The 23386-nt window shown below is 47.1% G+C and overlaps 3 protein-coding genes and 1 pseudogene across 8 annotated transcripts; 3 read left to right on the forward strand and 1 right to left on the reverse strand.

Annotated features, from left to right (window-relative positions):
- The first annotated feature begins 413 nt into the window (after positions 1 to 413).
- Positions 414 to 6165, forward strand: LOC100837846 (UDP-glucosyltransferase UGT13248). 2 transcript variants are annotated; one of them, XM_010241397.3, is made up of 4 exons: positions 788 to 2794; positions 3329 to 3716; positions 3827 to 4172; positions 5763 to 6135. In XM_010241397.3, the coding sequence occupies exons 1-3, from the start codon at positions 2102 to 2104 to the stop codon at positions 4162 to 4164; spliced, it is 1419 nt and encodes a 472-aa protein (XP_010239699.1). In that variant the 5' UTR covers positions 788 to 2101; the 3' UTR covers positions 4165 to 4172; positions 5763 to 6135. The 2 variants fall into 2 exon arrangements, with proteins under 2 accessions (XP_014751361.1, XP_010239699.1); XM_014895875.2 differs by lacking the exons at positions 3329 to 3716; positions 3827 to 4172 and having other exon boundaries at positions 414 to 2794; positions 5763 to 6165.
- A 393-nt stretch (positions 6166 to 6558) lies between these two features.
- On the reverse strand, positions 6559 to 10660 carry LOC100840086 (probable inactive receptor kinase At2g26730). The gene is made up of 2 exons (XM_003581128.4): positions 8876 to 10660; positions 6559 to 7827 (listed from the first exon to the last, which is right to left on the reverse strand). Exons 1-2 carry the CDS (start codon positions 10233 to 10235, stop codon positions 7166 to 7168), a joined length of 2022 nt encoding a protein of 673 aa, XP_003581176.1. The 5' UTR covers positions 10236 to 10660; the 3' UTR covers positions 6559 to 7165.
- Positions 10661 to 14336: 3676 nt separating this feature from the next.
- On the forward strand, positions 14337 to 20033 carry LOC100841911 (protein PARTING DANCERS). 5 transcript variants are annotated; one of them, XM_024456353.1, is made up of 9 exons: positions 14337 to 14565; positions 14921 to 15042; positions 15119 to 15207; positions 15304 to 15399; positions 15473 to 15567; positions 15638 to 15678; positions 15764 to 15847; positions 16391 to 16549; positions 19818 to 20033. In XM_024456353.1, the coding sequence occupies exons 1-8, from the start codon at positions 14373 to 14375 to the stop codon at positions 16538 to 16540; spliced, it is 870 nt and encodes a 289-aa protein (XP_024312121.1). In that variant the 5' UTR covers positions 14337 to 14372; the 3' UTR covers positions 16541 to 16549; positions 19818 to 20033. The 5 variants fall into 5 exon arrangements, with proteins under 5 accessions (XP_024312121.1, XP_024312120.1, XP_024312122.1 ...); XM_024456352.1 differs by lacking the exon at positions 19818 to 20033 and adding an exon at positions 18803 to 19781; XM_024456354.1 differs by lacking the exon at positions 19818 to 20033 and adding an exon at positions 18889 to 19781.
- An 880-nt stretch (positions 20034 to 20913) lies between these two features.
- LOC100838150 lies at positions 20914 to 22173 on the forward strand (annotated as a pseudogene).
- Positions 22174 to 23386: the final 1213 nt, after the last annotated feature.

The following is a 23386-nucleotide window of genomic DNA, read 5'->3' on the forward strand; positions in this document are numbered from 1 at the left end:
AGTTTTCACAAGAAAATTGGAGTCCATCTCGGAATGCTAAAAGTTTGCCCATGGAAATTTGAAATTTTGTCAAAAAATATGAAAGCTTCCATCTTGAAATTTTGTCAAAAATAATTAGAAGTCCATCTTAGATTTTTATAAGTTTTGTCAAAGAAGTAGAAAGCATGTCTCTAAAAATTTAAAAGTTTGTCAACATTATGTTGAAAGCTCATCCACAATTACTCTTTGAAAATCCACTCTTTAACAAAAATTGAAAGTCCGTCTCAATTTTTTTAAACAAAAAACTAAAAATTATCTCAAGAATTTTGATAGGAAATTATGGCTTTTCTCTGTTTTAGAAGAATAAAAAAGGATCAACGGGCAAACAAGGCGCCCTCAATCGCTCGGGGGAGATCGTTTAGTTGAAATTTGACCGGTGTTGAGCTGCGCTAAGTAGTGCACTGACTTTTCTTTGGAATCCACCAATTTTCTACATTGATCGACGCGTTGCCTACTACGATCATTATCATGGGGTTTCCTAATTGGGGGACGACCGCCAATATAGATCCCAGTGGACAAATTCCGACAGCCCATTTTTTCGGTAGTCGGATAAATTTGTTCCACTTTTAAAAACTTTTTTTTTCTTTCCTGATCTTTTATTTTTCGAACTTTTAGTCTTTTTAAATTTTACTTTTTATTTGAAACTTTTAAGGTCTTAATTTTTCAACTTTTATTTTTGACTTTTCATTTTTATATTTTTTTCAAATTTTATTTTAAATTTTTTTTTGTGAAGGAGCCGAACAGCCCGGATCCGGCTCGGGGAAGCTGCGGCACGAGGCTCTGGCGTGGCGTGCGGGGAGCAGGCGAGGTGGAGAGGGGGGTTGGGAAGGAGCAGCACGCAGGGGAGAGTGAGGAGGATCCGCCGCGTCCGCCGCCTCGAGCCACGCAGACACACGAGACGTGATGCAGGATGCTACCCTACTGAACGAGATTTCAGAAATTAGCGGGACCAAGAAAAAAAATTGAAAACAAAATCTGTCGGAAAAACCGGTTAATTTTTTTAAGCAACTGGTCAAGCATCAATAAAGCCTCAGATAAACGTTGAATCGTAGACAATTTCGCTGTATATGCCGCCTTTACACATAGCGTCGTCGATGGATCACGGCGCCGCGCCGACTGGCGGCGTGCCCCATGACTGGTCCTCCTCATCCTCTGTCGTGGCCCGCCCATACCCGTGGCCACCGCCGCCGCCGATCACCTCTAACATCCTCACCACCCCCGCCGCAGTCGCAGCGCAAGCCATGGCCACCTGCAGCCGCGCCACGATTTCCTCCTCCCTGGCCCCGCTGCCCATCCGCATGAGCTCCGTGTTGAACACCTCCGCCGTCCTCTCCTCCCGCACAACCGACCGCACCCACCTCGGCAGATCCACCAGCGCCTCTCCCCTGGTTGCCGCCGCCCGGGAGGCCGGGACCTGCCGGTAAGGATCTCGAGGAGCACCATGAGCGAGTACACTCTCACTTGAGCGTGGGCCGACGCAGGTCCACGAGCTCACGGAGGCGGCGGCGCGAAGAGGTGCTGGAGGCGGCCGTACGTAATCGGAGAGCGCTGTGTCCGGTTGTCTAGGCAGACGCAAACCCGGCCTTGATAATTATCCGCATGACACAAATGGACGCACAGGGACAAAATGAGTCCGGAGTCGCCCCACGAATCCACGCCGTGAGCTGCCACACAGATTTGGCCGCAAGCGGATAATTTAATTTTGCAGAAGTTATACTATTAAGCGCTTGCACAAGCGTCTAGCTGGCCTAACTTTAAACGAAGAAGTCCATGTCCATGGCTAGTAGATCTTGGATATTTTTTTAGGGAGAAACAATAGATCAATTGATCTACTGATGTACAAGTAGATCTTGGATTTACTGCTGGGAGCATGCAGGAAGAGAAGGGAATCTTCATCTTGCGAGGCAGTCTGCTACAACGCCTATCATACAAACATCTTCGGAGTAGCAAATTTGTAGCAAAATCCAGTTTCGCAACCACCAATTGTGACCTCCCAGAATCCAGAAGCTTTTGCGCCACTCCACTTGGATCCTTTGACAAGAAACCCCGACCAAACTGAATCATGGACAGCACTGGCACCGGCTCGAGCGTGGCCCATGAAGGCGGCGAGGGCGCCAACGTCTTCTTCCTCCCGGTCCCAGGGGCGCAGGGCCACACGAACCCGATGCTCCAGTTTGGCCGCCGCCTGGCTTACCAGTACGGCTTCCGCCCCACGCTCGTCGTCAGCAGCTACACGCTGTCCACGACCCCGCCCCCCGACGCGCCCTTCCGCGTGGCCGCCATCTCCGACGGCTTCGACGACGGCGGCAAGCCGTCCGGCCCGGACATGACGGAGTACTTGCGCCGGCTGGAGGCGGTCGGGTCGGACACGCTGGCGCGGCTCCTCTCCGACGAGGCGCGCGCCGGGCGGCCCGTGAGGGTGCTCGTCTACGACCCGCACGTGTCCTGGGCGCGGCGTGTGGCGAGGGACGCCGGCGTGCCCGCTGCGGCTTTCTTCTCGCAGCCGTGCGCGGTGAACATCTTCTACGGGGAAGTGCACGCGGGGCGGATGGCGATGCCCGTGACGGAGAGCGATGCGTGCGCGCTGGTCGGGGGTGGAACGCTGGGCGTGGAGCTTCGGCCGGAGGATTTGCCGCCGTTCGTGGCCTTGCCGGAGTGGCACCCGGTGTTCACCAAGACGTCGATTCGGCAGTTCGACGGGCTGGAGGACGCCGACGACGTGCTCGTCAATTCCTTCCGCGACCTCGAGCCAACGGTGAGTCATAATTATTTCTGTGGACAAGATCCATCGGTATCCAAACATTCGGCTGAAAATTTCATAAGTCGCAGTCAATTTTTCGACAATGCATGTCACACAAACACAAAATCAATACCTACAATTTACAAAAACTGGAACTGCAAATAGCGAAGGAAAAAAAGTGCAATGGAATTACACAACGTGCAAATGGATATAGCAGTGGTGAATTAAGCTACAGAGCGACGGATCCTCGGCCTGCTGGTATATAAATTTGTCTTTTCCTTTTCTGCCGAAAAGCATAACTCCGCACGAATCCTTGTGCAGATCCGGCAGCTGACAAATTGACCGCGCTCTGGCAAAACTTTTTTGAACTAACTAGACTTAAATTTTTGAATGTTTTGCTCCCATAGTCTTCTAAGTGTACGTACCATCGGGTTTCTGTGTTAGCCAGCGTTAGTTAGATCAAACTCAGATGGGTACAAATGAACAAATTTGCTCCGTCATTTTCTAAAGGGAACTTGGTCATAGATATTTATGCTTTTAATCGAGCAGGAGGTAGAATACATGGAGTCAACATGGCGAGCTAAGACGATAGGCCCATCCTTGCCGTCCTTTTACCTAGACGATGATTGTTTGCTATCCAACAAGTCTTATGGTTTCGACCTCTTTAGCGGCGACGATGGGGTTTGCATGGAATGGCTGGAGAAGCAAACCATTTCATCAGTTGTGTTTGCATCTTATGGGACTTTCTCAAAATATGACGAATCCCAGCTAGAGGAGCTCGGAAATGGACTATACAGTTCCGGCAAGCGTTTCCTTTGGGTTGTGAGGTCGGATGAGGCACACAAGTTATCACAAGAACTCAAGACGAAATGTGAGAAGAAAGGACTAATTGTTCCTTGGTGCCCCCAACTTGAGGTTCTGGCACACAAGGCCACAGGTATGACATCAAAATTACATTACTTTTTCTTTTCTCATACATAAGAGAGTATTGGGAAATGACAAAACTTATTAAGATCTTAACTTTTTAAATTCAAAATATTCATGTAGGTTGTTTTTTAACGCATTGTGGATGGAACTCAACATTGGAGGCAATTTCTAATGGTGTACCTTTGGTGGGAATTCCACATTGGGGAGACCAGCCCACAATCGCGAAGTATATGGAAAGTGCATGGGACATGGGTGTGCGAGTGCAGACGGGCTTAAATGGACAAGTGCGAAGGGAGGAGGTTGTGAGATGCATCAAACAAGTGATGGATGGTGAGAGGAAGGATGAGTACAAAAGGAATGCTATGAAGTGGATGCAAAAGGCCAAGGAGGCAATGCACACGGGAGGAAGCTCAAACAAGCATATTGCCGATTTCGCCACCAAGTATTCGTCAAGTTAAAAGTGTAGGTATGCAATGTTTATTTCATGATAATTAACTACGCAATGTTTTGAGCCCTACAAAATGTTTAGGGAGGAGCACATTAATCACATTTTTGTGGTAACCATGCTTTGATGTCAATTGTTTAATATGAAAACTTATTGTACATGCTAATAGATGGTAACGGCCACAAGTTCAAATCCTAAACCTGACATGGGTGCTCGTATTTACCTAGATTTATTTCAAGATTTATCCAACAATATATTTTTAGTGATAGGTGACGTATCATTCAACAAGGAGAGGTCAGCTTAGTCTCTCGGAGGTGCTAATATGAGTATGTCTTTTGGAAGTGCTAATATGGGTAGGGTGTACATGTGTGTTTGTTGTCGTCTGTATTGTGTTTCTTAAAAAAAACTAAAATCTCGTCTCTTGAATTAATTGTAGCTAGAGAATTATGACTTTACTCTATTTTAGAAAAATAAAAAGGAAAAAAATTGAAAGCTAAGGAAACTGGGCTTTCACCCTCGCTCGCTTCACGCGGTACGAGTGACAATGTTGTTGCTCCAATCTAATTACAGTCATTTTGCTCAAGTCTGGATACTATTTCGTGTTAGATATCATAGAGAATACATCTTCGAGGTATTTTCATTGTAATTATTAGTCATTAGGGTTACTTTGTAATTTTTTGTGCCTAGATACGAAGAATTGAAAAAAAAAAACTTGACAACATAGTAAAGGAGATACCGCGGCTTGAGGTGCGTGCTGAGCTGCGCTAAGTAGTGCGTTTAGTACGATCATTATGCTTGACATTTTTTTGGTAAATAATACAAGTATGCTTAATAGTATGGATTTAGTTGTATAAAATTACTAAAATATAAAAAAGGTCAAAAGGGAATATTTTCAAAGAGATTTTAGAAATTTGCATGAGAAAATATTATTTTTAGGAAGGAGGCAATCGTTAACGGTGTACCACTTATGGGAATTCCACATTGGGGAGGCCAACTCATAATTGCAAAGTATGTGGAAAGCACATGGGACATGGGTGTGCGAGTGCAGAAGGCTTAAATGGACAAGTGCGGAGGGAAGAGGTTGAGAGATGCATTAAGGAAGTGATGGATAGTGAGAGGAAGGATGAGTACAAAAAGAATGCTGCGAAGTGGATGCAAAAGGCCAAGGAGGCAATGCACATGGGAGGAAGCTCAGACAAGCATATTGCTGAATTTGCCGCGAAGTATTCATCGAGTTAAAAGTGTAGGCATGCAATGTTTATTTCGTGATAAGTAACTAGGCAGTGATTTATTTCAAGATTTCTCCGACGGTATTTTTTCAGTGCTAGGTATGACGTTTCTATCAACGAGGTGTCTGGTGTCTCTCGAAGGTACTTATATGGGTAGGTCCAGTCCTTTGTCCTATGGCGCTTGGTGTGGATAGTTGTCTTTGTGACTTTTAATCTACCACCACCAACTTGCATTTCGAATATGTTTGGTTGTTGGCTCCATGGGATGGAAAAATCTCTCAAATCGTTCATTCTTGTTGGGTCTTGTGCGATTTGTTGGTCTATTTGGAAATGTCGGAATGACCTTATTTTTAACAGAAAGAAAGTTTCCAAATTTTTGCAGGTGATCTGTCGGGCGGCGTACTAGCTCCGTACTTGGTCCCCATTGCTTTCGACGGGGCCAAGGATTTTATGGATTTTGGGTGCAGCCGTATGGAGACGGTAGCACGGGCTTTTTACAGCCAATTTGGGTGGCGCGCCGAGCGTAGGCTGGATAATGGATGATCTTTTCAGCCTTTATGTTTTTCTTTTGGGCACTCTTGAGATGTATTTGTAGATGCTGTTACGATACTTGACTTAATAATGTTATGGGTGTGTGCATCGATTGATGCAGAGGCCGGAGGTATTTCTTCCTTTTCGAAAAAAAAACACGTGTGTTTGTTATATCTCATGTACTGTGTTTCTTAAAACAAAACCTAAAGTATTTGTCTCTGAAATCAATTGTAAGCCAGAGAATTGTGACTTTATTTTAGAAGAATTAAAAAGGTAAAAAAAAAATGAAAGCTCAAGGAGAATGGACTATCACCCTCGCTCACTTCACGCGAGTGACAATGTTGCTGCTACAGTCTAATTGCAGTCCTTTTGCTCAATTCAGGATAATATAACGTGTTGCAAAGATTGATATCATGGAGAATATGTTTTCGAGATATTTCATTTAATTCTTAGTCATAGTAATCTAATTGTAATCCTTTTGCTCAATTCTGGATAATATAACGTGTTGCAAAGATTGATATCATGGAGAATATGTTTTCGAGATATTTCATTTAATTCTTAGTCATAGTATACTTAGTAATTTTTGTGTCTACAATCCAACACACTGTACCTATAATAGTTTTCGAGTTTGAATAAAGTCATAGTAGTGCGCTTAGTACGATCATTACGCTTGATATTTTTGGGTAAATAATACAGATGTGCTTAATAGTATAGTTTTAGTTACAGTACATAATATTACTAAAATATAAAAGAGGGCTAAAAGGGAATACTTTCAACGAGATTTGAGAAATTGCAGGACAAAAGAAGAATTTTAGAAAGGACTCTTGCGAGTGGATTTGTGATTTCTATGGAGAAATGAAATGTTAGAGATGCCCTGGACGGAACAGATGCCTGAGGCTCACACACGTGACATCCACGATGTTACTCTGATAGTAGAAGAATTTTAGGAAGGACTCTTTCGAGTGGATTTGTGATTTCTATTCCAGAAATGAAAATTTAAAAACCCGTTAGAGATGCCCTGAACTGAACGGATGCTCTGATGAACGAGATTTGAAAAATCTGTGGGAGAAAGGGATAAGAATTCAAGGAAGGAATCTTTCAAGCAGAGGAATGAAGCCGCTGGAGACGCCCTGAACGGAAAGAACAGATGCCCGAGTTCATAAGCCTCGGATACACAAAGAACAGATGGGGCGGACCATGTTTGCTGTATATGCCGCCTTGCACATTGCGCTGCGCCGGCATCGTCGATGGATATCACGGCGTCGCGCCGGCTGGCGGCGTGCCCCACGGCCGGTCCTCCTCTTCTACCTCTCCCGTGGCCCGCCCATGCCCGTGGCTGCCGCTGCCGCCGCCGATCTCCTCTAACATCCTCACCACCTCCGGCGCCTCGGGCCGCGCATCCGGCGCTGTGGCGGCGCACGCCATGGCCACCTGCAGCAGCGCTACCATCTCTTCCTCCTCCCCGGCCCCGCCACCGCTGCCCATCCGCACCAGCTCCGGGTCGAACACCTCCGCCGTCCACTCCTCCCGCACGACCGACTGCACCCACCTGGGCAGATCCAGAGCCGCCGCCGCCGGGGACCTGCCGGTGAGGATCTCGAGGAAGAGCACCCCGAGCGAGTACACGTCCGACTGGGGCGTCGGCCGGCGCGGGTCCACGAGCTCCGGCGCGCGGTAGCCTCCGCCGCGCGCGGACGGGGGCGGCGGCGCGAAGAGCTGCTGGAGGCCGTAGTCGGAGAGCAAGGCGGCGGCGTCGGGGTCGCCTTGCCGTGGCCGGAGAAGCAGGTTTGAGGACTTGATGTTGCCGTGCGCGAGCCCGTGGGCCGCGTGCAGGTGGGCCACCCCGCGCGCGGCGCACAGCGCGGCCTGCACCCGCGCGGCCCAGCCCATCGGCGTTTGCCCCGAGCCGCGGCTACCTGCAGCAACGATAGGTGTCAATTTTTTTCAGAAAAGAAACATATAAGCCGCTCAACAAAATGGCACAGTGAAGCTTTCAGGCTTCATCAGCAGCGGCACTCAACGTGAGTGAATTATGAATAAACAAATAAAGAATCTTGAATCATGATGCATGCGTAATCGCATTGGCACAGCAGCCTACCAACCCGTGTCTGAGTTAAAGTACAGACTGGCAGCAAAATTGTCAGCAAGTTTGGATAAGGGAGCATTAGGTAGCAAGCGAAAAGCGCTTCATTCAAAACCTTGACTTGTAGCAGCTGCGACTGGACTATTGAAAGAAAAAATCTGTTTCACTGAGCAATTAGAAACAGTTTATAGTTAGTAGGGATTTAACAGATGCTTTACTTGGTGACATCCATCTGACCTCGGAACAGTGCCCAACTAAAACAAAACAAGGCATCATAGCAGGGGTGGTCTCCGTGTCAGTCGCAGTAGAGCTAGCTAGCTACACTGCAGTAGTACCAACTACCAGTCTACCACGCCGTCGGATAGAGACTATAACTGATTGAGATGAAACGAATTAAGCAGGTGGATCCAGAACCAGTTGATTGCAGAATTAAGCAGGAGAATGCAACTGTGGGAATTGACCAGAACCAGTTGATTGCAGAATGGGAAGAAGAAATTGAGAAGAAAACAGAATTCAGCGGCGGGCACCTATAGCCATCAGGGGATGGATAGGCCATGGGTCGGCAACGGAGCCATACGTTTAGCTCTCAATCCCTTTCGGAATGATTTGGACGCAAGCCATCGCGAATCTGAACATACTCCGAAGAACGTAGGGTGGCCAGATGCAATTGCTTTGCTCCCTCTCAATCCCTTTCCCACGGTTAAGTGCAGAGAGCCGCCGTTAGTTCCTGGAAAAATGCCGGAGCCGTCCTGCCTGTCCTTACTCTGAACAATCGGACAGCTCTTTGACCCAATTCACACACAGCTTTGACGCAATCACGCAAACAACCAAAACCAATGGCAGCCGACAGAAACGAGCAGTAATTAATGAGTGGCACTGACCGTGGAGCGCGGCGGAGAGGCTGCCGTCGGGGAGGTGGTCGGCGATGAGGAGCTTCTCGTCCTTGGAGAAGTAGTACCCGCGGACGGGGAGCAGGTTGCGGTGCTCCACTCCGCCCAGCGCCTCGACGGCGGCCGCGAACTCCCGGCGCCCCGCCGCCACGTCCTTGAGCCGCTTGACGACCACGGTGGTCGTCCCGTCCTCGAGCACCGCCTTGTACGACGTCCCGCCGCCGCCCTTCCCCAGCACCTCCGCCGACGCGCGCAGCAGGTCCTCCAGGTCGAACCCGTACCCGTCCTTGTGCGTGTTCCCCACGAACACCAGCCGGCTCCTCTGGCTCTCCCCCCCGCCCGACGCTGCCGCGGCAGCCGCTGCCGCGATCTCCTTCGAGGACGACGTGATGTCGCCCATGTCACCGGACGTCGGCGCCGTCGACGGCGTGAACCCTCGAGTAGGAGTCGGCGTCGGCATTTTGTTGTTCGTGTTGGCGTCGCGGCGCCGGCGCCGGTGGACGAAGCAGAGCACGAAGAGCACGAGAGCGAACAGCGCCCCGGCCCCCGCGCCCACGGCGATGGCCGTGACCCCCGCGCCGGATAGCCGCCTCTTCTTCGTGTTGCCAGGCACCGGCGGCGGGATGACGACGCCGGGAGACGGAGACTCGTCGCAGGGCCGGTCGAGGGGCTCGCCGCAGAGCTGGAGGTTCCCGGCGAAGGACTCGCGCGGGAAACGACTGCCAAGGGAGCTCGGGATTGAGCCATTCAGCCGGTTATACGAGACATTGAACACCTCGAGCCTTCGGAGTGCGGACAAGCTCGGGAGCGCGCCGGAGAACTTGTTCCCGTCCAACCTCAGCGACCGGAGCTCGAGAAGACCGTCTAGCGATTCGGGAATCTCCCCGTCGAGCTCGTTCCCGGAGAGCGAGAGGTGGTGCAGCGAGGAAGGGAGGTCGCCCGGGAGGCGGCCGGAGAGGCGGTTGCCCTGGAGGTAGAGCGAGCGGAGCGCCGGGAGCGCGAGGAGGTCGGCGGGGATAGGGCCGGAAAGGCGGTTGGAACGTAGGGAGAGCGTGCGGAGGCCCCGGAGGTTGCCGAGCGTGGAGGCCGGCAGGGCGCCCACGAGGCCGACGCCCGGGAGCCGGACGGCGACCACGGTGGCGTTGGAAGCGTCGCAGACCACGCCGAACCAGAGGCACGGGGACGGGGCGGACGGCGCGTTCCAGCCCAGGGAGCGCTCGTGCGGCGTGCCGGCTAGGAAGGCCTGCAGCGCTAACCGCTCCCGCTGCGGCGGCGTGGGCTGCGCTGCCGCGTTGGTGGTGGTAATGGCAAGCGCCAGCGCTAGGAGCAGCAGCGTCGGCAGCGCGGCCATTGATGTGTGTGCCGCTTGCTGACGAGTGGTGGGGGATTGGGGATACGCGCGCGCGGGTAGGCTACGGTTTGGAAGGACGCGGGCGGGACATTGGATGGAGCGGGGGATTGAGCAGAGCAGAGCAGGCCAAGCGTTGGTTTCGTTTTGGATTTTTATGGGTTCGCGGGAGGCGCTCGCTGGGCGGTCAAGCGACGAGACGAGCACACAAGTGTCCTGGAGCAGTAGACCGGGGATTGGGAACGTGGCGGTCAGCTAGGTAAAGAATGTTGTGTAACCAATTATACTGGCCTCAAACAACGAGATGTCGTGTAAGGCTCTTCAGAACGGGGAGTAAGATAAGATAAAAAATTCATATGTTACTAGTTTATGTTACTATTTTAATAATGTACAGTAACATATTTGTGGTAATATAAAACTCTCATTTATTAGTTTTATAGATTCATTGTATCTTATTGTATCTTAGAAAGTGTAATGTGATAGTAACATATCTAGTTACCACAACCATATCTTTCCTCATCAATAACATGTCACATCACCCAAATTGCTTAGTTGGCACTTTAGTTACCATATTTGTTACTCTCACTATGACCAACCTTAGCCAATTATGCATGATCCTTTTCTGCTGCACCACACAAGATACTGAGCGGCTGAGCGCTAGCAAGGAATGTCAGCTTGTGGCAAAACAGAACAAGTTAAACTAGTCTTGAAGGCAGCGCAGTACTAACCAGGTCCGTTGGGTTGACATTCCGGGTCAAACACGGGCCACATCTGATTTGATCTAACCTTACGTAGCTGCATCTCTTTTTCGATAAAGAGTTCTATCAATGTTTTTTCTTTTCCTAATACAATTTGATTTATTTGAGTCTCGTCCGGCAATTGCGCGCGCGCACACGCACACACAGGAGGTTCACTTGCCAATAGAGTCGAGACGGCTTGACCTGAGCAACAGCGCAGTTAGCTACTCCAAATGTTTAATATTCGTAGTTTAGAATCCTATTGGAAACACAAGAATACAAAATACGGGAACAAAGACACATTGAAATTGGATGAAGTGTGAAGTGAAAACCTATTGAGAAATGAAAATAGAGGATGATTGGAAACTCTTGTCTTGTTTTCTTTTCTTTGAAAAGCATAGGAAACCTTCTCTTTCTTGAAATTGATACCTTCTTCGTTCCAAACACCCACAAGGGACTCTTTGATTTAAAAGAATTTCATAAATTTTTGGAGGATTTTGTTCCTAAGGAACATTTTTTTTATACAAGTCATTTGATTTGAAACCACTATTTTTTTTAATTTTTCCTATGTAGATTTGAAAATATTTGTTTCTTGAGGTCCAACCTCAAGGAATGTTCTTTTCTTTTCCGACTATGGCTAACACCTATTTTCTATTTTTTCCTATGTAGATTTGAAAAATATTTGTTTCTTCAGGTCCCACCTCAAGGATGTTCTTTTGTTTTCCGACTATGGCTAACACCTAATCCTTCAGCTAAGTTCATTATTTTTTTTCCCGACGTGTAATCATACAGTTTCTATTGCATATTCTTGCGCTCTGAATTCTTGTATGATTTAACATAGCATGCCATTCAATTCCTAAGTTTTTTTTTCCAATTTATATTCCCTCCGTCTCATATTAAGTGTCAAAATATTATATGTATCTAGACGTTTTTTAGGTGTAGGTACATTCATATTTGAACAAATTTGAGACACTTAATATGGGACAGAGGGAGTATGTTTTAAGAATCCTACGAATCACCTAAGGAAAAAAATCCACATGAAACCAAACCTCCAAAATTTATGTGCTATTTTCCCCCTAAACAAGCTCTTAGAGCCTCCATGATTTGTTGGAAAGCGAGGAGAAAAACATTGGAATTGGGATTTTTCTTTTGGCGACACTATTCGTTTATTTGGTTCAAATGAATGAAGGAAAGGAAGAGCTCAAATTATGGTTTTAGTTCAAATTTAAACTAAAACCACTCCTCCCTCCGACCCATATTACTTATCTCAGATTTAGTACAAAGTTGTACTAAATCACAACAAGTAATATGGATCAGATGAAATATACTCTCTCCGTTCCATAATTTTTGTCGAAATCTTACATGTATCTAGACACTTTTTAGGAATAAATACATTCACTTTAGGATAAATTGGAGACAAGAATTATGGAACGGGAGAGTAAGAATTTAGGATCGGAGGGAGTATTTCTTCTCTCCGTCTGATTACTCAAAATCTCCTTTCGGAGCCTTTGGCGACAGTCAAGAGAAAACAAAGGTAACTAGCCGCGGCAGAGCACGAGACGAACGTTCGAAATCAAGCTAGCAAGGCCGCGCGTCATGTGCTTGCACGAGCCGTTGTGATCGAGCACGCACCTAGGATTCGAACCGTTTAATGTCTGTCGCCCTGGCTTGCATCGGAAGCAATGGATATCCATCACTCCACTCCACATGCATGCATGATGGCCACCGTCCCTACTACACATGCATGTCGCGCCCGCGCGTTTTAATCTGATACTTCTACTACTTCATATGAATGTTCCAAGCGGGACGGGCCGGGTGGAGTATTTAAGCGAGGATCCAAGTACGTACAATCATGCATTGCCTTTCTCTGTCTGATGATTATTGTCCGAACGAACCCTCTTGAAGAATGCGCGCGGATCTGAAGTCCAGGTTCGGATCGACTCGACAGCAGCCACGACGGACGTACGGATGTCCTGTTTCGGTCGCAAGCAACAAATCAGTTAGTACCTCGATCCACTGCCCATGCATCGCGTGTGTCCTCGTCCTCGAGAGTCGACAGCCGACGATTCTATACGTACTTAACTCGCTCGTTTTGGAAGAAGAAAAACTTAACTCCCTGCTGCCACCCGCTCTGAATCGAATGACCTTACGTACCACGCACAATTTGTGTTTTTGAGACGAGAGAAATTAAGGGACTTTTCTTTGAGCGAATAGAGAAATGGATTTCTTTTTTAGGGATCTGGCTTTATTGATTCAACAGATAGAGTAAAAAAAACGATACACGAATGAACACAATAACAACGATAATAAACAAAACTAAAAACTTCATTTTAGTCCTTCGAATTAAATTTCTCTTGATTCATCCTTCGCATCTTGATGCTTCGCCACGTATTCGTTGATAAAATAATGGTATTCTTGGACAAGCTGAACTAACCTCAGAGGTACTGGAAAGCCGAATAAACCGTCCACCTCAAACAGCAAGAATTTAAGTTGAACACACCATGACTCGGGGGCGGAACCATGAATTGCCCACGCCCTGGGCTGGGCTGGCTAGCCTAGGCTAGTGGGCCGCGACAACCCAGGCCAAACCTAATTTCTTTCTTTTTTTAGCCTGAAAATTTTGGCCACGCCCCAGGCCGTGGCCCGTGTTGCCTAGGGCCTAGCTCCGCCTATGCTATGACTGGTGACATACCCCTTACAAGACAAGTTATAAAGCTGCTTCTCTGTCGATGAATCAACAAGAAAAAAGACCAAAAACATGAAAATACGCGTCGTGAGAAAGACTCCAGAGCATAGGTTGCAATGCCTACACCATGACGATGAAAGATCCAGGAGACCAATCTTCTAGAGGACGACATCTCCATCGTCAAGACGTCACTAAGAAAAACACAAAAACCTAACATAAGAAGGTACGGAGTAGCAAAACTTGATACCAGATGTTGATCCGTGTTTCCCTCATCTTTTAAGGCTAGATCAGCCGTGAGAGACGAGAGGAACCGCTAGACATTGAGGCTTCCTTGAAGACGACGACGGCTAGGGTTTCTACTCTCATAACTTTTCTCCGTGTATTTCGACAGCTTCTACCAAGATAGTAGAGGCCCCTTCCTTTCGGCTTCCAAGAGGGGCTTCTTCGAGCTTCTTGGAGAAGCCCCGTGTGAAATTTTGTTAGGCTTTTAAATTAGTATGGGCTAAACTAACTTGAAATCTTACCAAAAAATAATTAGTACGGTTTCTCTGGTAAGCTAGGGGACAGCAATGCTCGGAGAAGCCCCTCCGGAAAGCTAAAAAGAAGTGGCCAGAGAAATGAATTTTTTTTTGAGGGAGCCAGAGAAATGAAATGAAATTTTTCTCGCAAATAGCCCACGGTTGTGGCCTGCCTGCCGGCGGGGTGGCACTTCCGCACATGCCACTTGGTTGGTCGGTTCCTTCCTCTGCAGTCTGCACTATTCGCTCGCGCGCAGCAGCGGAGCTTCGCGCCGCCCCCCTCCTCCACGGCGGCACGGCCTCGTCCCGGCGGCTCCAGATGGGTAGCTCCTCCCACTCCGCCGCCTGGACCTCCCTCCCGCCGCCGCGGCCCGAACCCGCTCCGGCACCAGGTGCGGAGATCATATCCGCGGCCTTCGCTAGGGTTTCGACACGCGTCCGCCGATTAAGCCCCGAATCGGGGCCATCCTGAGCAATATTTGTCACTTTCATCCGTCATACACAGACTTTTGACGTGATGAACTGATGGCCATGGCCATCATTACTTCGCGTCCTTTGAGATTTTAATCGACAGATTCAGAGTGTTGTTGATTGCCACTTCAGTGGAGATTTGCACGCAGTTGTGCATCTGTATTGGTAGCAATAGTCATGGGCAAAGAAACCGCCCCATTCTGTTACCTAGAACCCTGCGATTTAGCCATGCCTTGAACTGAATTCCCATGGCTCCACTGGTTGTCGAATTTGCAGGTCGTGGAGTATGCATGATGAGCACTTCGTGGAGAGATAAGCAACACCCCGACCTTGTCAACTTCATTGCCGCATTCCTAGCTGCCAACTCATATCGCCTCAACTTTCTGTCAATATCCCCTGTAAGTATGCACCTACCACTTCGCGGAATGTTGTTCTGTTGTCTTTGTGCGACCTGATCAATTAGGTGTATTCTAGGACTTCATCATCAACAATGGGGGGTTATCTGTTGCTTTTATCTTTGAGACAAGCTGGGATTGTGAAAATGAAGCTGCTGTCTTTAGCAGGTGGGAGACTCTTCCCTGTGACGCCATACGCCAAGCTATGTTATACACTTTGATGACTGTGATGGTGACTCTTGATTCTTATAATGATATTTGCAGGGTGAATACACTGAAGAGACAGTTCAAGAATCTCTATGTCGTTGTTGCTGTTCCCACGGTAGAGCAAATTGAATCATTTAATCAATCATATTTCAGGTAAGCACTTAATATGTTGTTAATACTGGGGTAAGGTTGTTGACCATTGTTACTCATGTGTATCTTAACCAAGGTATGACATGGAACTTGGTTGTCCTACATTTGTGCCTGTTAATGATCCTGAGATGGGATTTGAGAAAATGCTCAAGATCGCTCATGCTCGTGGAGGTAATCTCAAATTTTATTTACCAGTTTTGAGCTGTAAGAAGCTGTTGATCAACACGTGTGTATTATTCAGTATGCAAGCAGCAGGATATTAGCTCAACAATGAAGAATGAGGTGGTTTCACATGTTCCCGGATGCATAGGTGCGCTATTTGTAGATCCAAAACTAAGATAAATGATGTTCTTGTTTATGTCTGTAGCGGGAGCAAGCAGTTCAGTGTATGGATGCCTTTTTACAAGTGGTCACCTCTATTCCTGGTATTGATAATCACGATGCCAATATGGTGTGTACTTAACTATCTTTATCCTTTTTATGTAACTTGATGATCTCTTGGTTGCTTACAAATCAATTGCAGTCCGACTTATTTGCAAGTTCCGTTTTATGGAGAAAAGCAACTCAAATGGCTAGCCATTGTTTACAGAATAATAACTAGCATCATTTCCCTTGCCATCTGTATTCATTTTCATAAAGCATGGTAAAGGGTAATTCATGGTAGATCAGAGATCAAAACACAGTTATTAGGCCTTCTCTTGAAAATACTCGACAATTTTTAACTATTTCAGAATGAGAACTAAGGACTTGCTAGATCATCCAACCTGGTTACACAGTACTCCCTCCGATCCATAATAAGTGTCTTAGAGTTAGTACAACTTTGTACTAAGTTAGTACAAAATCTGACACTTATTATGGATCGGATGGAGTATAATCTATCGATTAATAGTGAACGACCAAATTTCTAATTTCTATTTGGCCGTTCTGTATTTCGCGTTTCTACACTATTGATACCAGTATCATGCAATGCTAATTGTTTCTATTGATTTCAAAGCTTGCCCAGGCTATTGGCTCTATTGAAGCAATCGCAAAAGCACCCAAGAGCTTAATTCTGGAAAGCACCGACCTGTCCACAGATAAGGCAGAGACAGTGGTTAGGTTCTTCAGGGATCGGCAGTACTACTTAAGCCCTAAAATCAACTGATCCTTGCAGGTATTATGTTCCCCAAGTAGCATATATAGTTCGATTTCTTTATTCTTAGTCTTAACTATGGTACCATTATATATTGAGAAGTCCAGTTTTCAGCTTTGAGCTTTCTGGAAAGTTCAATTTTCGTTCTAAAACCTTTTTTTGGGTGCAAAAAACGAATCCTGAACTATCATACTCGGATGGTTTTGCTGATTTCATCGCTTACATGGACACTATATAACAATTATTTCCACATCACCGGAGCCTGGTCTGCAACCCGACCAAAACCCAACACTGAGCTGGTCAAACCTGCTGGACATGCTGTTGCTGCTAGAAGATAGACATAGTTGACACATATAATTCAAATCTCATCTGAATATTAAGTGGCAATCAACCAGCAGCCATAATAATTCAGTCATTAACAAACAGAAATTTCTAACAAATCTATAGAATAATAATACTGAACACCGAATTTCATATTTCTATTTGTCCGTTCTGTGTTTCTATACTACCGATATCATATCAGTATCATCCCATGCTGATTGTCATGGTATTGATTTCAAAGCTTGCCCAAGCTATTGGCTCTATTGATGCAAGAAAAGTGCTTCTATGCTTTTCCGGAAAAAATATGCACAACTATTAAAGAAAATGAAAGGTTACGATTAGCAGAACAGATCCGCCAATCAGTTTTAACCAGGGTACCCATTTGGGTTAATACCCAATTACCCATGGGCCATAGTGGCAGCCCACATACCCAATTACACACTTGTCCAGCGACGTGCCTTGCCGGTGGAGGTCGGCCAGGCAACGAGCTTCACCAGCGTCTTCTGGAGCATGGATATTGGGAGCGTGGCCGGGTCCGATGAAGCCACCTGAGTGCGCTGGTGGCAGGGGAAGCTGGTCGCTTCAAGTCTATACGCGGAGCTACCCACCCTTCTTCCAGCACACGACATGTTTGAAGGAATGTCAAGCTTCCAGGAGCTTTTCATGGAGGTGTCGAAGGGCTGGACAGGCAACGACAGTGGGAGGAATTTGTTTGGAGGGGATTAACAAGGAGAAATCCTGGGGTGGGCAGGTCTACTGATCCGCAGTTAAGCAGTTTGGATATGGACTGATCCGCTGGCCCTCTTTTATTTATTTTAAGTACTGATGCTTTAGGATTCGTGCAAAAGAGTTTTTGGGAAAGCACCGAAGCAACAAAAGCATCCAATAGCTTTATTCTAGAAAACCCTAATCTGTCCACAGATAAGGCAGAGACGGTTGCCAGGTTCTTCAGGGATAGGCAGTACTACTTAAGCCCTAAAATCAACTGATTCTTACATGTATTCTGTTCCCCCCATGTAAGTACGTAACATATATAGTTCGGCTTCGATTTCTTTACACCTAGTCTTAACATATCATATGTTGAAAGAAGTCCATTTTCGGGTTTGAGCTTTCAAGAATGTTCATTTTTTGTCCTAACACTTTTTTGGATGAAAAAATGGATCATGAACTATCACAACCGTGCACGATTTTGCTGATTTCTTTGCTGATATGGACACCACATGGCAATAATTTCCATATCACCCGAGCCTGACCTGCAACCCGACCAAAACCCAACCCTGGGTTGGTCGAACCCACTGGACATGCTGTTGCTGCTAGAAGATAAGACACAGTTGACATAGACAATTCAAGTCTCATCTGAAAATTCAATGGGAATCAACCAGCAGCCATAACAAGTCTAGCATTAGCAAACAGAGATTTCTAACAAATCTTGCATCCTCTTAATTTTCTTCTTATTTTTAATCGTCTATCAGCAGAAGCGGCGTAATCTTGTTCTTTTTGTAGCAACAGCAGCATGTCCAGCAGGTTTGACCAACTCGTGATTGGGTTTTGGTTGGGTTGCAGGTCTGGCAGTCGGGCTTGGGGTGCTCTGGAAATTATTGCCACATGCTGTCCATGTCAGCAACAAAATCAACAAAATCGGTCGAGTGCACGACTGGGTTCGTTTTGCAGAAAAGAAAGTTTTAGTATGAAACAATGGACCTTTTTTCTTACATATTTTCCTGACAGAGAACTGTCTAGATATTGTTTTCCTGCACTGTGTTCCATCATGTAGAATGTAGATGCGTAAACTGTTTGATAATAGAGAAAACCATTCATGATGATAACATGTACCGTCGCGTTCTGTTTTCCACTTTACTTTTTTGTTCTCCTGCTATTTAGTTCTCCTCTGTAATTTCCTCCGGTCAAAATCACTGTGTCATTCACGGTGTTTTATCTCACATAATAATAAAGGGACGGACGTTTCCGACGACGTCGTTGTCCGTCTGTCATGCATCAATTTTCGTGCCCGTTCCAATTTTCTGGACTTCACGACGCAGCTGCCATCCCGTAGCTGCGCCTGCCCAGCACCTCCCTCCGGCATCCGCTATCCCTGGCGCCGCCGACTCCTACTGCCGGCTCCTCAAGCATCTCCGCAGTCCTGTCGCCAGTTCAGCTCCTCACGCACCGCCACCGCCCACTTCGCGGGCCCTGCATGGACCTGCCGGCGCCGGTCACCGACCCGCTCCTCGCGTGGGTGCGTGGGGCCACTGGACCATGAGTGGGCCCAGCTCCAAGCGCCTCCCTCTGCAGGGCTGCGCGCATCGAGGGTAACCTCATCAAGATCCGCCGCACCATACACCACCACGCCAGGGTGTTGGCCATGCCAAGGCGAAGTCCCGAGTCGCCGGCCTGAAGCCAGTCTCGCAGGATCCGCTCGGCTCCGACTATGATGCTGAGTTGACGGACGACGAGGAGGACGTCAAGGCCCAGGAGCAGGTCCTGAGGCGTGAGTTCGTCGATGACAGGAGGACTCGGAGTCTGGCAAGTCGGATGGGAAGAAGAAGCAGACCACCGTGATGCCGGCGATGAAGTCACTGAACAGGAAGGCTGCAGAGGTGGTGACTGCGCCTAGGAGGACCTCGCCGAGGTCGAAGAACTGATGAATATGTTCTGGGTCTATGTGCAATTCCATTCTTCATGTGTTGGGTCTGTGATCAGTCAATTGTGGTGTTGTGATCTTGGTGGTGAAAGATACCATGTGTTGGCTCGGTAGATCTATCGATTGAGAGATGTGATCTTGGAGATGCAAGATACTATGTGTTCATCAAAATGTTAGAATGAGATGTGATTTGAGGCTTCCATCTCTGAAAATAAATTTCTAAAGTATGAGAACAACTCTCAGACAATGCAATTCCTCTCCTTATTTCTGAACATCTTGTATTAGTGGCTTTATATGTGGTGTTGTTTCTCACTCTGCATATTTCAGAGGTGTACTCTTTACCGAGGTGTTTCAGCAGACATTCTTATGCTCGACAGATCGGGACATCTGCAGGTGATTATATATGACCTTGGTCTGATCTTTTATTTTTCTGAGGCGTAGGGCATTAGAACCATCACTTGCTTTTTACACCGCATGTTCATGTTGTATAACTAACAAGGTTTTCTTTACGAGGAATGTAAAACTACTAAAGATGTTCATCCAGCACTGATGTAAAACTACTAAAAATGTTCATGTTGTATAACGGGCGGACTGGACGACGAGCCTGCGCAGCTGGTGGCCTAGCGAGCGGGCCGGCAGGAACCAGGGAGGCGGCCAGTGTCCTGGGTGGAACTTTGGAGGCGGGCGAGGGCGACACCACGATAGCCAGGTGCCCCCGTGCGGTGCGCCCATCTCTCTCGACTTGGGTCCCGATCCCCCGAGCGAGTCGAACTAGGAGTGGGAGGCAGACCTCGTGGGCATGCTGGGGCGGCTGGCCAAGGGCCGAGGCAGGTTCGCGTGGGCTGCGCCCCAGGCCAAGACCCAAACAGAGCATGGTATAAGCTTAAAAAAATCCCACGACCCGGGCCGTGGCCTGGGCTGCCTGGGCCTGGCTCCGCCTTTAGTTTCTTTCGCGGCCGACGAACGCGGTAACAGCGGGTAGATCTCCCTCCCAATCGTAAACCGAGTGGGCCTCTGAATTCTTGCAGAAATATAGTTCGTCCCTTCAGCAAATTATATTAAGATACGCTAAAAAAAAAGCAAATTATATTAAGAAAGTGCCCCTCCTACCACCTGGGATTTCTCCCCTTTCCATTATAACAACGGAAATACAAAGTCTTAGCAAATAATCTTATATTAAGAAACCCCTGAGTGCCCCTCCTTGTTCTTGGATTCCTATTTCTTGTCCAACTCGAATAGGGTATATCCTCTGTTGGCGATCTATAAGTATACCTAGGAGCAGATGTGCTATGTCAACTTTGCAAGGTTTCGGAGGCCTTGTACCTTATGAGTTCTGGCCATACCCCAGAGAATTGTCACCGAAGCTCCAGATCTTCCTCACGCATTGCCACTTTACAAGTCTTCCAAGAGAGAGACTGGTCCCATGGAGACATGTATCCTGGTCCATCCACCACTGCTGGAGGCTACGGTGGGCACATCAGTGGAGCTGCCGCAAGACATCTTGATGTGTATCTTCGGTACCCTTGAGATCCCTGACCTCATACGTGCCGGCTCTGTCTGCACCTCCTGGAACTTGGCATACACCAGCCTGCGCAGCCATGGGCACTACAATCGACCCCAGACGCCGTGCCTCCTCTACACTTGTGAATCCTCTGATAAGCGCTCTGCGTGCCTCTACAGCCTTGTGGAGAAGCGTGTGTTCAAGATAACTCTACCAGAGCCACCTATATGCACTAGGACTCTGATTGGGTCCTCACAAGGTTTGCTGGTTACAGTTGATAGGAGCTCTGAGATGCAGCTTCTTAATCCGATCACCGGTCAACAGATTGACCTGCCTTCAGTGATCACCATCGAGCATGTGAAACCCATCTATGATAAGGACTCTGGTGCTATCCACCAGTATGAATACTCATGTCACAGTGGTACAAGGGTTTACTGCCCACCATCGATTGTTGCTCTTGAAGAGCTGCGGCACGAGCTTCACCATAAGGTATTAGTGTTTTCCGATACTACATGCCATGGATACGTTGTGGTGCTCATCCACAGTCCATATTGTCAGCTCTCGTTTGCAAGGGTGGGGCGGGATGATAGTTGGACCTGGCTGCCACCTCACAACTTCTATCATGATTGCATTTACAGGGATGGCATGTTGTATGCAGTGACTTCAAAGGGAGAGATTCATGGTTTCGATCTTAATAGCTCCGTGGTCACCATGAATATAATTATAGGGAGGAAGACTAACAGATGTCTTAGTACGTACATTGCACTAGCTCCATGGGGAAATCTTATACAAGTGTGGAGATCACTTGCAGCTCATGATTTAGAACCTAGGCCTGGGGACTTTGTGTTTTGGAACACTGGAAAAATTAAAGTATATGAAGTTGACGACAGAGGAAAGGAACTTAAGAGAGTCAGCTCCTTGCGCGACCATGTGTTGTTTCTTGGGCATAATCAATCACTTTGTCTTACTGCTGAATAATATCCATCTCTCAAGGCAAATCATGCCTACTTTACCGACGATAATGCGCTTTGGACAAATGGACTGCTGAATAATCGCCGTGATATGGGCATTCTCAACTTGGATAATAACACGAGGGAGGAAATTGTGTCTCCTCAGCTTTGGTCCAACTGTCCAGCTCCCATGTGGATTACGCCCAATCTTAGAAAGATGAACTTGCTTTGACAAAATAGTTTTGAGTTTTTATTGTCTATTATGTTTACAAATGTTATAATCACGTAGTTTGGTAGGTGGTGGTCCCGTGAGGATATACATCTTATGGGGTTTTTAGTGCATGTACAATTGAAAATATTCTCAACAATTTTCATGATACTAGTCTATCTATTATATGCTAAAAGAATCTCATCAATTGAAACGAAAGCGGTACGAGGCTCCCAGCCCTAGGAGGAGTTCCACACTCTGTTCCAGGCGGCGGCAGCTTGTTTTCTTCCAGATGGCGCTTGCAGCCAGAATAAGGTCTTCTGCCCTGTCCTCGCTCGCGTGGTGCACCTAGCACCAGCGGAGCGTACGTCGATTTGTGTGTCCAGCAAATTCTTAGGAGATCCGGATGGCTTTTCAGGTTTCCGGCAAATCCTTTGGGATCCCGTCCAATTTTCGGGTTTCTTCGGTCGCCTTTCATCATATGGTTTCAGGTTTGACTCCTCCGATTCATGGTTCTCATATTTGGTGATTGTTGCTAGTCTTGTGCGCTAGTCTTTTAGGGTCTGAGCATGATGACTACCCACCGTCTACTACCACAAACTCTCTTTTGGCCCGCTTTCGGCTCGTTCTAGTGCTTGTTGCCATCACTAGGTGGTACAATGGTCTATTTGTATTTTTTATTACTTGTATGCCTCTTTGTACTGTTGTTGATGATTATTAATAGATAGGTGGTCTCTTCGCAAAAAAAATATTACTCTTTCCTTTTCACAAAGAATGACATACACATAGTTTGGGGTCGAATTTTGATCAACAATTAGAACACTAATATGTACATTATATGTTATAAATTTTATACCGTTAGAAATGTTTTTTATATACGAATCCAATGATATAACTTTGCAGCAGGTAATACTCATATCATTATTCTAATTATTGGTCAAAGTAAAACTCGAAATGCGTGCGCGTCATTTTTTGTGAAAAGAAGTGAGTTTACATATACTAAAAGTACATGAGGGATCAACCAGAAAAAAGATAGGTTGTTAGAAAATTCCAAAAAAAAAGCAAAATATCTGACCGTCCATTTGGTTACCTGAAAAACGCCTGTTGGCCACCGCCGCCGAGAAACCGTACCCAACGCCATTTCTGCCTCCCGGCCTCCTCACGCCACCATCAATCTCGCCCAGGGGTGCTCTAGCCCCGATCTCTGCATGCTCCTTTTTGTGGCATCACACGATCG

The sequence above is a fragment of the Brachypodium distachyon genome, chromosome 5 (assembly GCF_000005505.3).
Source record: "Brachypodium distachyon strain Bd21 chromosome 5, Brachypodium_distachyon_v3.0, whole genome shotgun sequence".
Lineage (NCBI taxonomy): Eukaryota > Viridiplantae > Streptophyta > Magnoliopsida > Poales > Poaceae > Brachypodium > Brachypodium distachyon.